This window comes from Panthera onca, chromosome D3 (assembly GCF_046562875.1).
Source record: "Panthera onca isolate mPanOnc1 chromosome D3, mPanOnc1 haplotype 2, whole genome shotgun sequence".
NCBI classification, from domain to species: domain Eukaryota; kingdom Metazoa; phylum Chordata; class Mammalia; order Carnivora; family Felidae; genus Panthera; species Panthera onca.
Window position 1 is genome coordinate 21,762,073 of NC_138350.1, and position 15,474 is coordinate 21,777,546.

The 15,474-nt window shown below is 35.9% G+C and overlaps 1 protein-coding gene across 5 annotated transcripts in view; it reads right to left on the reverse strand.

The window, feature by feature from the left end:
• HORMAD2 (HORMA domain containing 2) overlaps nucleotides 1–15,474 on the reverse strand; it is a 91,010-nt gene that overhangs the window by 67,713 nt on the left and 7,823 nt on the right. For all 5 annotated transcript variants that reach the window (XM_078435612.2, XM_078435611.2, XM_060612752.3 and 2 more), the window contains exons 2-5: nucleotides 14,208–14,295; nucleotides 7,820–7,961; nucleotides 4,630–4,693; nucleotides 3,898–3,934 (exon numbers count right to left, since the gene is read on the reverse strand). In XM_078435612.2, the coding sequence (XP_078291738.1) occupies nucleotides 3,898–3,934; nucleotides 4,630–4,693; nucleotides 7,820–7,961; nucleotides 14,208–14,258 (294 nt within the window). In that variant the 5' untranslated portion in view covers nucleotides 14,259–14,295. The remainder of the gene's footprint in view (nucleotides 1–3,897; nucleotides 3,935–4,629; nucleotides 4,694–7,819; nucleotides 7,962–14,207; nucleotides 14,296–15,474) is intronic.

A 15,474-nucleotide genomic window follows, 5' to 3' on the forward strand; every position in this document is an offset into this window, starting at 1 on the left:
TTATTCACCTATTTCACCCTGAGGAATAAAACTTTAGTGACACTGTGTGGCTATTTTGGTTACTGCATACAATTTATTTTTAAGACTATACAGTGAAACTTTATATTCATTCATTCATTCAAAAATAGAAATGGCTACTGATCCCAAGGAACATGCAGACCAACAGGAGAGAAAACATTAAACAAAAAAGCAAACAGATAGGTACATCATTACAATCGTGTTAATTGCTATGACAAAGCATCACGAGGTGCTTGAGAACATTAAACAAAAGGACAATCTAGGCTGGGGTAGGGGGTTGTGTGCCAGGAAAGACTTCTCTGGGAAAGTAAATATTTAGGCTGAGACCTGAAAGATACATTGGAGTTAGCCAGCTAAAAGGTATGGATAGTGAAGAGAATTTTGCAGGCAAAAAAGAATACTACAACAAAAAGAAAAGGCATTTGGCATGTTCTAGAATCCTTGTGTGGCTTGACTATGGTTAGCAATGGTGAGAGTGATGACTTGGAAAGGCAGGTGTAGACCAGATTATACAGGTTCTCTGTGAAGGACTCTCAATGTTATTTTAAAAGTCATGGAAATGGGGTGCCTGGCTGGCTCAATTAGAAGAGCATGCAACTCTTCATTTTGGGGTTGTGAGTTTGAGCCCCACTTTGGGTGTAGAGATTACTTCAATAAATAAAATGTACATACATACATACATAGCCATGGCAGATTTTCAAGCAAGAGATTGACATGATCAGACACATTTCTGAAGAATGTAGTGTGGACGCTGGGTTAGAATGGTAGGGGATTGAAAATGGGAATAAGGAGACAAATTAGGAGGCTATGTACAACATAGTCTCTTTTTTATAGCTATCTAAAAATACATACATGCTTACTTTAAAGAATTTAAGCACAATAGGAACTGCAAAGAAAACAGGGTAAAATCACCTAAAATTTCACATCTAGAAATAATCATCATCTTCAACAGAACATCTTTCAAAATCTCTAGATACTCAAACTTGACTTTACTCAAACTATTTAAAAAATTTTTTTAATATTTTTATTTATTATTCAGAGACAAAGAGAGACAGAGCACGAGCAGGGGAGACGCAGAGACAGGAGGAGACACAGAATCTGAAGCAGGTTCCAGGCTCTGAGTTGTTAGCACAGAGCCCGGCGCGGGGCTCGAACTCACAAACCGCAAGATTATGACCTGAGCTGAAGTCGGACACTCAACCGACTGAGCCACCCAGGCACCCCTACTCAAGCTAATTTTAAAACATTAACTATTTCCTGGGGCACCTGGGTGGCTCAGTCAGTTAAATGTTCAACTCTTGATCTTGGCTCAAGTTGTGATCTCACAGTTTGTGAGTTTGAGCCCCACATCGGGCTCTGTGCTGATGGCACAGAAGCTGCTTGCGATTCTGTCTCTCCTTCTCTCTGCCCCTTACCTGCTTGTGCTCTCTCTCTCTCATAAATAAAAACTAAAAAAAAACAAAAAAAAAACAAAAAAAAAACAAAAAAAAAACAACAACAACATTAACTATTTCCTAGTAGGAAATTAAGATACTAACAACTGAAAAGCAAATATAAATACTATTAAGAATCTAGGCCATCCGTCTAAGGTGTTGTCTTTTAATCTCCCAAAACAATAAATTTAATTGATTCAGTCATACAGGTAGTCATTTAAGTAAAATAAATCCATCAAACTAGGTAGATAATCTTTTTACATCACACTGCTATTTTAATACACCTAACATTGTAATTATTTATTTAAGAAGTGACTCCATTAGACTGTAACCTCCTTGAGTGGAGGAATCACATTTTTCTCTCATCCAGGATTTAGGTACAATGTCTGGCACAGACTAAATAGATAAGAAAGGAAGGGAGGAAGAGAAGGAATGAAGAAAAGAAGAAAAGAGGGAAAGAAGAATAAGAGAAGGTGGGAGGAGAGAAGGAAGGAGAGATGAAGGGAAGGGGAAGGGAAGGAGGAAAGTAGAGAGGGAGGGATGGAGGGAGGAAAAAGAGTTAACACTTACATAGTGTTTATTATGTGCCAGGCATTGTACTAAAATTTTAAATCAGTGGTTTCAAAGTATGGTCCCTAAACCAGCAGTCTCAATATCGTCTGGAATTTATCTGAAATGCAAATTCTCACATCAGAAATTTTGGGGAGTAGAGCCTGGCAATGTGTGTTTTAACTGTCTTCCAGGTGATTCTAATGCAAGCTCACATTTGAAAACCGGTGCTTTAGATTAGTCCATTTAATTCTCAACCTTAAGGAGTAAGTTCTGTTATTATCCCCATTTTGTATATAAAGAAACTGAGGAACCAAGATGCTGGTACTTGCCCAAGATTATACAGGTGTTAAGTGGCAGAAATGGGATTTCCTTCAGACTGATTCCAAAACTTGTGCTCTTAACTATATTGTAGTGCCTGTCAATGATGGATGCTGAAGAATGTTGGAAGGAATTCATTTGAAGGAAAATGAATGAGCACCATTCAGTATGCATTCTCCATTTAAACCTGTCCAAATACTAAAGGCCTTCAAAGTTCAAAAGCCATTTTCTCCCGAGGATTTCCTTCATGCTCCTCACTAGATATAACCCCTCCTTTTCCATATTTCCATTGTAAACAATCAGTATCTTTCCTTTAGCATGCAACAATTTCTAATGAGTATTATGGTTACTTATACTTGTGATAGAGGTGTAGTCAAAATATTTCTGATATTTTTACATAAAAATATCAAACTAATATGAAAAAAATAAACATTTAACAGCACAATATGGCACAGGTATGGGCCAATCGGAAAGGATGCCAATTTAGCCTTGGAGCTGGGTTCCTGGAAGCTCCCCCTGGGCCAGATGTTAACCTTTTAATTGCTAGATTATGAATCAGTCTGGGGAGATCCCAAAAGAGACAGTGATGAGGTGAGGGGGACGCCATGGTGGGGGTCATTCTGGGTCTCAGCGAAGCAGCTATTTACCACCTGATATTTCAATATTTTAACAACGGGCACAGCTGGGCCAGTGTATCATGGCTGATCATCAGCCGTGCATATGAATATCATGTATTTTCTGCCATGGTCTAGAAGATCTTTGTGTGCACAATCCCATATCTGTTTTAATTTTGTATCCCTCAGTCCCCCAGGTCAGTGTTGAATAAATCATAAATAATAACTGTTCAGTGAAAAAGGAAATGTATGAGTGCAACTAAATAATCCTATGTAAGGCTTATTCACCTCAAAATTTCTTAAAGGAATAGGAATTGAGGAAGTTAAAAGAAGATATAGATGGGGAAAAGGAGGGGACACAGGCAGAAGGTTAATTTATATACATCTTGTCTCTTCAACTAGGACCAGGGCCTCTAAATTTTACACCCTTCATAGCTGTCTTGGACAGCAAGAAAGATCTGATGCACTTAAAATTCAGCTGCATTTTTTAAAACTCCAAGTTACAATACTAACTATTTTGAGGGAATGTATTATATACATGCACCAACATAGTTAACAAAATAACCAACATAGAATAAAAACTGATTATTCAAGTCTATTTTTTCCTTTCATATCTGTGAATTTAATCGCAACTATTTTGAACATATTCAATGTGCTAAATGCCAGATTCTTGTCTCCTCTGTCCCACATCCTCTGGATCTCTTCCAGTGACTTCAGAGGAAATTCTGTGGTCAAAAAGATATGAGTATGTAAAAGGGAAAAGTGAGGGTTTCCTTTCTAATTAATGAAAACAAGACATTAACGAGACAACAAAGACATAAAATAAAAAGAAACTGTTTCAGAAATGCAAATGTAGGCAATGGTACACTTATTACACAACAACAAAATAAAGGCTAAACATTTTTTTTTAAGGGATAAAAGATGACTCTTTAATCTTGGTGTAAATTTAAAAACATTCTTACGTATCTCTTTTCCAAAGCATCAAAACAGCCTTGAATCCTGTCAAGAAATAAATGTTTGATGTCAATTTGGACCAGATGCAAAAGCCAAAAAAATATCCAGTACAGCATATTCTTTGCTTTGAGGTACGTTAAACTGGTAATCATTTTACCTCTTACATTTAAACTTTTTTAAAACTCCCAGTGTCATTTAATATGTTGATAGAACTTTATAGTAATAGGTAAGCAATTTTAAGGTAGGGAACTACATCTTATTTTTCTTTTTGCTTCCCATAATGTTTAGGATACTGATATGCATGTGATGAGTAATCAAATTTTGACCACTATTTTTCTCTCTTTTTAAAATTTTTGTTATTGAAGTTTAGTTGACATATAGTGTTATATTTGTTTCAGGAGCCAAATATTTTTCTATCCTTGTATAAGTCCATTTTCTTCAAAAAATAAACTAAATCAATATCTTAAAATTATATGAAATAATTGTTATAAATTTCTAGGAAATTGTAGAAAAAAAGATGGAAGGAAGAAAAAGGAAGGAAGGAAGGAGAAGGAAATGGAAGGAAGGAAGGAAGGGAGGGAGGGAGGGAGGAAGGAAGGAAGGAAGGAGAGTGAGAAAGAGAAAAAGAGAAAGAAGAAAGAAATGGTTTTAAGGAAATGATCTTCCCAAATAGTCTTATGGGTAATTTCAACCACGATAAAAATAATGTTGTTCTACTTTTGCGAATTTCAACTACTTACCATTTGATAATATGCAGTGACCCCGGACATTTTTTATCTTCTCGAAGTATTTTTAAACTGAGGTCTACAAAAATAGAAACACAGTCTATTTTCCTCTACTAAATGATTGCTGTACTAAAACTGTCCATGCTAAATAAGGATATTTCCTTTAACTATTTTATTTGCATAACTTAGTTTTATAGCTTATAAAAACATTTTGAATCTCTAAATATCTACTTTAGAAATAAATTCTATGTTGATGATTAGCTTAGTTCCAATTTTGATTATAGTCTAGCAGTCTCCCCTTCTACAATGCAGCACAATTGAGTTGGCTGCAAAATCAATTTGTGTTACTTCTTTGCTTCTGTTGAATTTCAAGTAATCATAAGGTATTACTGAGACCATTTCCATTAACCAATTTAAAACATGTACCTCAATTCTCAAGTCACTTCTCTCATATTTCTCTCCCTCTCAATGAAAATACAGACGAAAATTCTTCCCATGGATTATTCTCAAATATTAATTTCCATCTGAAATTCAACCACCTTACTATAGTCAGAGAAGAACAGGAAAATCATATTAAAAGAATTTTAGCTTAGAGGTGCCTAGGTGGCTCAGTCAGTTAAGCGTCTGACTTTGACTGGCTCAGGTCATGATCTTGCTGTTCATGAGTTCCAGCCCCACATTGGGCTCTGACAGCTCAGAGCCTGGAACCTGCTTCAGATTCTGTCTCCCTCTCTCTCTGCCCCTCCCCCACTTATGCTTTCTCTCTCTCTCTCTCTCTCTCTCTCTCTCTCTAACAATAAATAAATAAATAAACATTAAATTTTTTTTTATTTTTTTATTTTAATGTTTATTCATTTTTGAGAGACAGAGACAGAGCGTGAGTGGGGAATGGACAGAGAGAGAGGGAGACACAGAATCCGAAGCAGGCTCCAGGCTCTGAGCTGTCAACACAGAGCCCCACGTGGGGCTCAAACTCATGAACGGCGAGATCATGACCTGAGCTGAAGTCAGATTTTCAACCGACTGAGCCACCCAGGCGCCACCCCCGAAAAAAAATTTTTTAAAGAGTTTTGGTTTAGATCACTCTAAAATCAATCACTGATACAGGTATGACTTTGCATGTCACTTCACCTTTTCATGTTGTTTTCCTGTTCTAAAATTGATGTCTTCTCTATCTCTATTGAGATACATGAAAATTACTCCATATTGGTATAATATTTAGAGATTACCAAAAAGAGAGTGACATAGGAGAACTGAACATATTTATGATGTATGCTACTTTAAGTACAAACATTGAGAGGGAAACATATAACCTCCACTAACATTATCACAAAAAATAAAGCCATAAGTAATAGTGTTACCCATGTTGAATGAAAGAGAGAGAGACAGAGAGAGAAACAGAGACAGAGACAGAGAGAGAAAGGGCCTGAAATGGAAACACTTGCCCCCCACAAAGAGCAAACCAAGACTTAATTGCAGGAATGTAAACTTTAACCAGTCAATCTGGAATTTCCTGATCAACCCTAGTGAGGTAATCTGCAGGATAGACCCCTGCCTTTTCCCCACCCCCCCAAAGAAGGTGACCCTGCCTGATACAAACTTTTCTTTTACTAATGACTTCCTTGTCCCACCCTGCCTATAATAGTTTTCCATTTTGTACAGCTTCTTAGAACTATTTCTATTTGCTACATTGGATATTGCACTATTCATGAATTATTGAATAAAACCAATTAGATCTTCAAATGCACTCAGTTGAATTTTGTTTTTTAACATTTCACCCCCTTACTATGCCTAGGGTAGTGACTGACGCACAATAAACCCTTAATTAATTACCCCAAAAATGTCTTTTTCCAATTTTTCCCAATTCTGTTCCAAATGAAGAGAAATGCAACTCTGTGCTACATATAAACATATTCACAATTACAGATTTATTTTCTATAGATCAAAAGAAGGCATGACACAAATGAAGTTGTCATGACTGCAAATATCATGTTTTTGTATTTATAGCACCACATGCCTTTCATTGATGCTAGTATAGAGAATCAAATGTTAAGAAAATTAAATTGGAATGAGGCCAAGGTATATCATTAAATACAGATGTGAGGAACTTTAAGTTAGATCTTGAAAAATATGATCTTACAAGGAAACTTCTAGCTCTTTACATTTATTTTCCTAAATGATAGTTCCCATTTTAGTGACAAATCAGCAAGATTTTTCTGAATTGTTATCACAATTCAGCTTTTAAAGCTAATAATAAAAGATTCTAAAAAATTGAAGAGTCCTAGGTACATTTTTTTTCTTTCAATACAAGAGAAGGAAAGGAGCCAGAAACAGCTTGTAATATAAGGAAATGAGATCATAAGTTTAAGACACAAGAAATAAAAAAGAGGAAAGTAAGAGACCTGGCAATTGAGAAAAGAAAAGCACTATTAGAATAATAATTGTCTCTCCATGTTAATCAACAAATGGGTTTGGCATGAATATGCTTTTCTTCCAGCATATTTATATGTGTCAACAGTATAAAGAGTTTTTCACCTGGCTGCATTAAACTTCCTCAATGCCAAAGTAAACCTCAGAAAACAAACTCAACTGAGGCACAAAATAGTGCAAATCTACAGCGCCCAAATAGATTTTGATCCAGCTGCTGCTTTAATAGGTATGGTTTAGAATTACTGGGCTTGTCTATACAGATTTATTTTCTTCTCAGTCTGTCATTTGGTATCCAGCTAGGAAGTAATGATTCCTGTAAGTAGAACCACTAAACATAGTTAAATTAAAATGGAAAATGAAGGGCGCTTGCCTGGCTCAGTTGGAAGAGCATGCAACCAACTCTTGATCTTGGGGTTGTAAGTTCAAGCCCCATGTTGAGTATAGAGATTACTTAAAAATAAAATCTTTAAAAAAAAAAAAGGAAGGAGTGTCTGGGTGGCTCAGTCGGTTGAGTGTCTGACTGTTGATCTCAGCTCAGGTCCTTGGCCTCAGGGTTGTGAGTTCAGACCCTGTGTTGGGCTCTGCTCTGGGCTCAGAGTCTACTTATAAATAAATAAATAAATAAATAAATAAATAAATAAATAAAAGCAAACTGATCTTGAAGAACATGCTCATGACTTGGAATTAGCACACTCTGTGAAAAATGAAAGGTTTACTCTTACCAAGTAAAGAAAAAAGCTACAAAAGCCAAGATAATCACTGAGTTAAACTTTACCATCCAAATGGCGTTCTCCATAAGAGCTCTCTGGAAACAGGCCCCTTAGATATGTTATACATGAGATAGAAGTAGCAAAAAGTTTCTTCACCATTATCAATGACTCATGCTCATTAGTAATTTGGGATGGAAAAACTGTTTCCTGGGGAAAAAAAGAAAAAGATGAAAAAGATTAGTATTCTTTAATATATTCAGCCATCATGCCTTTACCACAGATATGATGGAAAGATTTTTCAAGACTTCAAATCTGATACCTTTACAGATAATCAAAAGGAAACAGGGCTTTGAAAACTGCATTAAAGTTGATCTTTATAGGTAAGGCAAAGAAGAAAGGCAGGGACAGTTACCCAAGCAATTCAAGACTAGTATAATTTACTTCACAATGATCCATGGGTTTGAGGTGAAACTGGAGCTTTACTATGATTACATAATCTCCTTCCTTTTCACACACTCCTCAGATCCCCAATGCAATCTTTTACCCCCTACATTCTCTCCAAAGTCATCAAGTACATCCTATCATCGACCTCTTCTGTCCTCTTACTATGTAACTTCTCTGCAGTGTTTGACACTTTTCCCACATCTTCCCTCTTCCCTTTCAGCTGCCATAAGAGTTTTCTTTTGATTTTTCACATATCCCTCTGTATCTATCTCAATCTCTTATTTTTTCCAGTTTTTCTGCCCTTTTAACGTTTAAATTCTCTCTTCAGTCCTTTCTCTTTGCATAGTTCTCACTTCTTGGGTAATCTCATCTAGTTTCACTGCTTCAGCTATAGCCCATACAGAGAAGACTTCAAATCTTTATTTCTGTTTAAGCCCTACTTCTGTGTTTCTGTTTCGTGAACATCTACTCCTAGGCCACTTTGTAGAACCCTCAAACTCAATTTATCTCTATCACCTTTCACTGAAACCTGATCCCAAGTTTCATTCCCAGACCAATTAATCAGCCTCCACTCTAATCATCCAGGGTAGAAGTTGAGTCATCTTTGGCTTCTCTTTCTTGTTCATAGTTCATACCCCATTTCCAAGCACTAAACCCTATAATTCTCTCTAAAAGAGTTCTCAAATATATTTTCTCCTTTCCCTTCTCACTGTCACTGCCTTCACTTAGGACATATTTACTTCTCCCGTTTATTACATGCTGTAGCCCCGATCTCTCTGCCAACAGTTACTTTCATTCACTCTGTCCTTCACATTGCCATCATTAACTTTAAAGAATATAAATCTTATTATGACATGACCAGTGTTCATATAGGATAGAGTTCAAGTACCTTAGTGGAGCATTTGAGAACTATCAGTCTTGGGGCGCCTGGGTGGCTCAGTCGGTTAAGCTTCCGACTTTGGCTCAGGTCATGATCTCACGGTCCGTGAGTTCGGTCCATGAGTTCGAGCCCCACATCGGGCTCTTCTGACAGTTCAGAGCCTAGAGCCTGCTTCGGATTCTGTGTCTCCCTATCTCTCTGCCCCTCCCCTACTCATGCTCTGTCTCTCAAAAATGAATAAATGTTAAAAAAATTAAAAAAAAAAGAACTATCAGTCTTATCTTTGCCTAGCTCTCTTGCCTCATTTGCCACCCCCTCCTCTCTGCCCCTACTCCCTATCCTCTCCTATGCGCCCTACTCTACCTATGTGGAACTACTATTCGTTTACTATTCTACTACCATGTATCTCCATGTTTTTGTACTTTGATAGAGTTTTGCAGGATACTAAGGTAAGAACTTAGAATACTAAAGTTCTGTAAGATATCAGATAGCCTTCTATAAAATGTATGAGTGCTAACAATAGCTTCCTTCTAAATTATATGTGTGTATGTATGATATATTGAAAAATTCATACAGTTATTCTTAACTGATTGGATAGTCTGCCCTAAGAAATGGTATGCCATATTAGGAATGTCATAAGAGAGTGACAGACGCATAAATTTTACTTCAGCATATAAGAATTTTCTACCAACTTAAATTCATGTAGAATACTTGCTGATTGTTTGTTTTGCATCTTGAGTTATCATTTCAACATGTTTGTCATATTCAGTATTTACTGTGTACATGTATAAAAATAAAAATTTGAGGGGCGCCTGGGTGGCTCAGTCGGTTAGGCGTCCGACTTCGGCTCAGGTCATGATCTCGCGGTCCGTGAGTTCGAGCCCCGCGTCGGGCTCTGTGCTGACAGCTCAGAGCCTGGAGCCTGTTTCAGATTCTGTGTCTCCCTCTCTCTCTGCCCCTCCCCTATTCATGCTCTGTCTCTCCCTGTCTCAAAAATAAAATAAAAAATGTTAAAAAAAAAAATAAAAAAAAAAATAAATAAAAATAAAAATTTGATCATTTTTGTAACAATTAATTAGTCTGAGACTGCTTTTTGCTCTTATTTAATCCAACCACAAAATATGTCTCATGAACTCCAGCTGGCATTTGTCAATACATTTTATTTTTAAAGTATTTTCTAAATATTGATGAATTAGACTATATTAAACTTAAGAACTTCTGTTCAAAGAGAACATGGGAGAAGATATTCTCAATACATATATCTGCAAAGGACCCATATCCAGGATATAGGAAGAACTCCTAAAATTCACTAAGGAAAAGACAGACAACCAAAAAGAAAAATGGACAACAGACTTGATAAGACACTTCATAACACAGGATATCCAAATGGCCAACAAATAGCACTCAAACTTCATGAGGGAAATGCACATTAAAACCACAATTAGATAACACTACACTACCTACCAAAATGGCTAAAGTTTTTAAAAATCAGAAAATACCAAATGTTGACAAGGATATAAATCAATCAAAACTTTGAAACACTGGTTATAGGAGCATAAATGGGTACAACCTCTTTGGAAAATTTGCTCAGTGGTATCTACTAAAGCTAAAGATACACATGTCCTATGACCTATATTTCACTCATAGATATACACCTGACAGATACGCATACCTATGCTCACCAAAAGAATGTTCATAATAGCATTATTTGTAATAGACCCAAAATGGAAACTATCCAAATGCCCATCAACAAAAGAATGGATGAACAAATTGTCATATATTCCTGTAATGGAATAATATACGGAAATGAGAATGAATGATCTACAACTATATTTAACAATCTACAAATATATTTAACAATTTAATAACATATTTAACAATATGATAACTCTCACAGACAAATCTGAGCAAAAGAGACCACATACAAATGAGCGCTACTGTATGACTTCATCGATATAAAATACAAAGTAAGTGAAACTACTTCCATGCTGTTAGGATGGTTAAGTCTCTGATGATCTTAATCAAATTCAGAGGTCTTTTTACTATACTACACAGTTTCAACTGTTGAAGTTTGAATAATTCTGTTACTTAGAGGCAGGTACTACCCGCAAATAGGCCTTTGATGAAGAAGAACTCACAAAAAGCTTTTCTATAGCTATATCCAAAAGACATTCTAGTCATGATTTTGCTATATAAACTTCGTTCTTCTTTGGCACACTGGCAATGAATTATCAAATTATATTATATTCAGTTGTTAAAATGTATATAATAAAATAACATAATAAGTATACAATAAAATAAATAAATAAAAATATATAATAAAATAATATAAAATTATAATACTCTTGCATGTATGATAGGAACTTTGGGGACAAATCAGTATGGATCTTAAAAGCCAGGCTAAGGAATTTATGGTTTATTTTACAATCAATGGGAAATCAGTGGATTTGATCAGGAAAGTGAGTAAAAGAATTGTTTTAGGAATATTAAGCTATAGCAGAAGTAGGAAAACTTAAAGCTGAAGGAGAATTAGGTATGTATGTGGTGTGCATGTGTGTGCATGTAAATTTTACAGAAAACTGCTTTTTGTACTGACAGAGCTTTAGAAATTAAGGTCTTTTTGAGTAAGTGGGTAATAGTTGGCATGGCATCTATATAAGGCACCTTACTGAAAACTTGCCAAAACTTAAAGGTAACACTTGAGTAATAACCATTTGTAAAATTAAATAACCTGAAAGTATAAAGACATTTACTTTAAATATAGAATCTAAAAGGCCACTTGCGGGGCGCCTGGGTGGCTCAGTCGGTTGAGCGTCTGACTCCGGCTCAGGTCACGATCTCGTGGTTTGTGAGTTCGAGCCCCACATCGGGCTCTGTGCTGACAGCTCAGAGCCTGGAGCCTGCTTCCGGTTCTGTGTCTCCCTCTCTCTCTGCTCCTCTCCTGCTCACGCTTAGTCTCTGTCTCTCAATTATAAATAAACGTTAAGAAAAAAAAAAAAATTAAAAAAAATTAAAAAAATAAAAAAAAATAAAAGGCCACTTGCAGTAATGAAGATCAATAGTTAGAAAAGCCCTCTAAAGTTCTGTTATTTTTCTATATCCTAGGGATTATTTTTCTTAGCTCAACTGTTCTTATTTTTCTTAGCTCAACTGATCTAATACCTTAAGGGTCATCATTGATGTTTTCATAAATGTCAAATACATGAAAATACTGACTTGACAATAAAAAACACTATGTCAAGCTATTTTAACAAGACAGTGTGCTAATGACATACGTGATGTTTGACAGCTCAGCTGTCCAATTACATGACCTAAGACAATTACTTTACTTCTCTGAGCTTCAGTTTCCACCTTATTGTCAGGTTTAATTGAAACAATAATATAAAGCCCTTGGCACAGTGCCCAGTACATGGTAAATGCTGAATAAATGTTAGCTTCTAGAATTGTTATTATTGTTGTTTTAAGTATTAAGTAACAAAATCATACAGTCACTTAAAACTTACTGGGAATAGTTCATTCAGTCCAAACTACAAAGATCTGTTTATATTAAAACATCAATTTGTTAATTTACAGAGAGAAAATAACTCCCAAGCTGACTGTAATTCATATATATATACCCAGCTCAGCATTTCCCCCCAGGAAGGAAGCACACTTAGGAAACCAAATGAGATCAGGAATCCAGTGAGTATATTGAATTCAAGCCAGAAGGATGACTACTTTCTCTCTGCCCTAATTCTCCTTCAGCTGGAATCTTGCCTTTGTTTGCTGCAGCTTAATATTCCTAAAACAATTATTTTATTCACTCTCTTTTTTAAATAAATATTTATTTATTTATTTTGGGAGAGAGAGCAAGTGTGAGTGGGAGAGAGGGAGAGAGAGAATCCCAAGCAGGCTCCCTGCTGTCAGCCCAGAGCCCAAAACAGGGCTCAATCCCATGAACCTGTGAGATCATGACCTGAGCTGAAATCAAGAGTTGGATGTTAACCAACTGAGCCACCCAGGTACCCCAATTTTATTCACTCTCCTGACTGAAGAATAAAGCAGGGGCGCCTGGCTGGCTCAGTAGGAGGAGCATGCAACTCTTGATCTTGAGGTTGTGAGTTTGAGCCCCACACTGGGTGTAGAGATTAAATAAATTTTTTAAAAACCTTAAAAAAAAAAGTAAAGAATAAAGCATAAATTCCTTAGCTTGGCTTTTAAGATCCATATTAATTTGTTCCCAAAGTTCCCATTCGGTTTTATTTCCTTTTTCTGACCAACATGATGTCTCTCCACTCCACTAAGGATACGTTCTTCATTATTCTCTAAAATGTTCATTTCTCATTTTGAGCCAAAGCATGTTGGTAGGTTTTCCTGATAGAATTCTCTTCTCTCTCCTCTACTCAAATCCTTTTTATTATTCAAAGTCTACCTTACATCACATTTCCTTCATGAGTAATATACAAACTATTCCAGTCTATACAAAATCTCTAACTTCCTATAATTTGTATTGTTTTACTCTTTTTCACATATATAATGTATATACTGCTTTCTATATTGGCTTGACTCCTTTAAATCTTATTTCCTTTACCAGATTCTAAACTTCTGGGAGATAAAGATTTATTTATAATATGTATTATATAATATCAAGCTCTTAATTAATAAATGAATGATTCATTAATGAATGTCATGGGACAAGACAGACCTGCCCTTGTGAACTCAGGAAGGATGCCTGACTCTGGCATGCTCCCCCAGGGGCCCAGCCTCCAAGTTCTTCTCAGTGCTCTTTCCTTCAGTCCTTAAAATTACATCATGGTGCATATCAAAAATTTCCTAATTGCTTCAGGAAATGAGGATCTAACAGAGAACTGTTCTCTTTAAACATCTTTTTTGTTCCTGATTTCTTTTACTCTAGAAAATCTAAACATATGAGCATGAAACAAGCACCCAGTCAGTTACTTTGTAGGAATCTATTCTAATTTCTTGAACATCCTCAGCCCATTAGGCAGTTAAAATGTAGACATACTCTGCCAGAATATTATGTGCCAATTAACTGATAAAACTGCTATTTAAAAAAACACCAAAGATTAAAGTCATGATTCTGAACTCACTAAATAGTCATTGATTTTCGTTTAGTTCTTAGTAAATACCTTAGATGCTTTGTGAATTTTGATAGAGTGAGAGAGCTGAGCAGTGGCCATTGTAGTAAAGTATCAAGATTCTTTTAACAAGTCAAACCTGTGGGGGTGAAAAAAAAATTAGAGACTTTGCCAAAATAACCTTTTTTGTGACTTTTCCAAAAGAAGGACTATATAATTAGCATTGACCATATTCTTTGGAAAATTAGTTTAATAACCATTTTTATCTCCACTACCAGTTTTCTATAAATTTGGCTTACGATCTCTAGACTAGTATTTCCAACCACCCAGTGAGAATTTAAGTTGATCTGCTTGTTCCCAAATACATTTGAAGGAGAAAAATACATTGTAAATTACCTAAAGATTCAACAATATATATTTTTTTAAAAATTTTAATTTTTATTCATTTTTGAGAGAGAGAGACACAGAGTGAATGAGTGAGGGAGAGAGAGAGAGAGAGGGAGAAACAGAATCCGAAGCAGGCTCCAGGCTTTCAGCTGTCAGCACAGAGCCCAATGCAGAGCTTGAAGTCACCAGCCTAGCTGTGAGATCATGACCTGAGCAAAAGTCAGACTGACTGAGCCACCCAGTCACCGCTCAAGAATATATTTTACTCATCCTTTTTATTCCCTTAGAGGGCAACTGTGTTCTGTGTGTGTGTGGCTATATATATATATTCGCGCACATGCACATTCTCTCTCTCTCTCAATAAACTTAAAAAGATTTCTTGATTTAACTTCATGTGTAATTGGCTTTCAAAGGTAACTCAAAAGTTAAAGTTCACACTTCACACCCATTAGGATGGCTTTTCTAAAAAAATGGAAAATAGCAAGTGTTGGTGAGGATGTGGAAAACTTGGAACCCTTGTGCATTGCTGGTGGGAATCATACAGCTACTGTAAAAAACATTTTGGCAGTTCCTCAAAAAGTTAAACAGAATTACCATATTATTCAGCAATTCCACTTCTAGGTATACCCAAAAGAACCAAAAGCAGAGAGTCAAATACTTGTATACCAATGTTCATAGCAGTATTATTTACAATACCCAAAAGATGGAAACAACCCAAATGTCCATCAATAGTTGAATGGATTTTTTTTAATGTGGTATATACAATGGTATATACAAGTCTTAAAAAGGAATGAAATTCTGATACATGGTACAACATGGATGAACCTTGAAAACATTATGCTAAGTGAAATAAGCCAGACACAAAAGGACAAATATTGCATGATTTCACTTACATAAGGTAGAGGTGCCCATAGTAGTCAACTTCATAGAG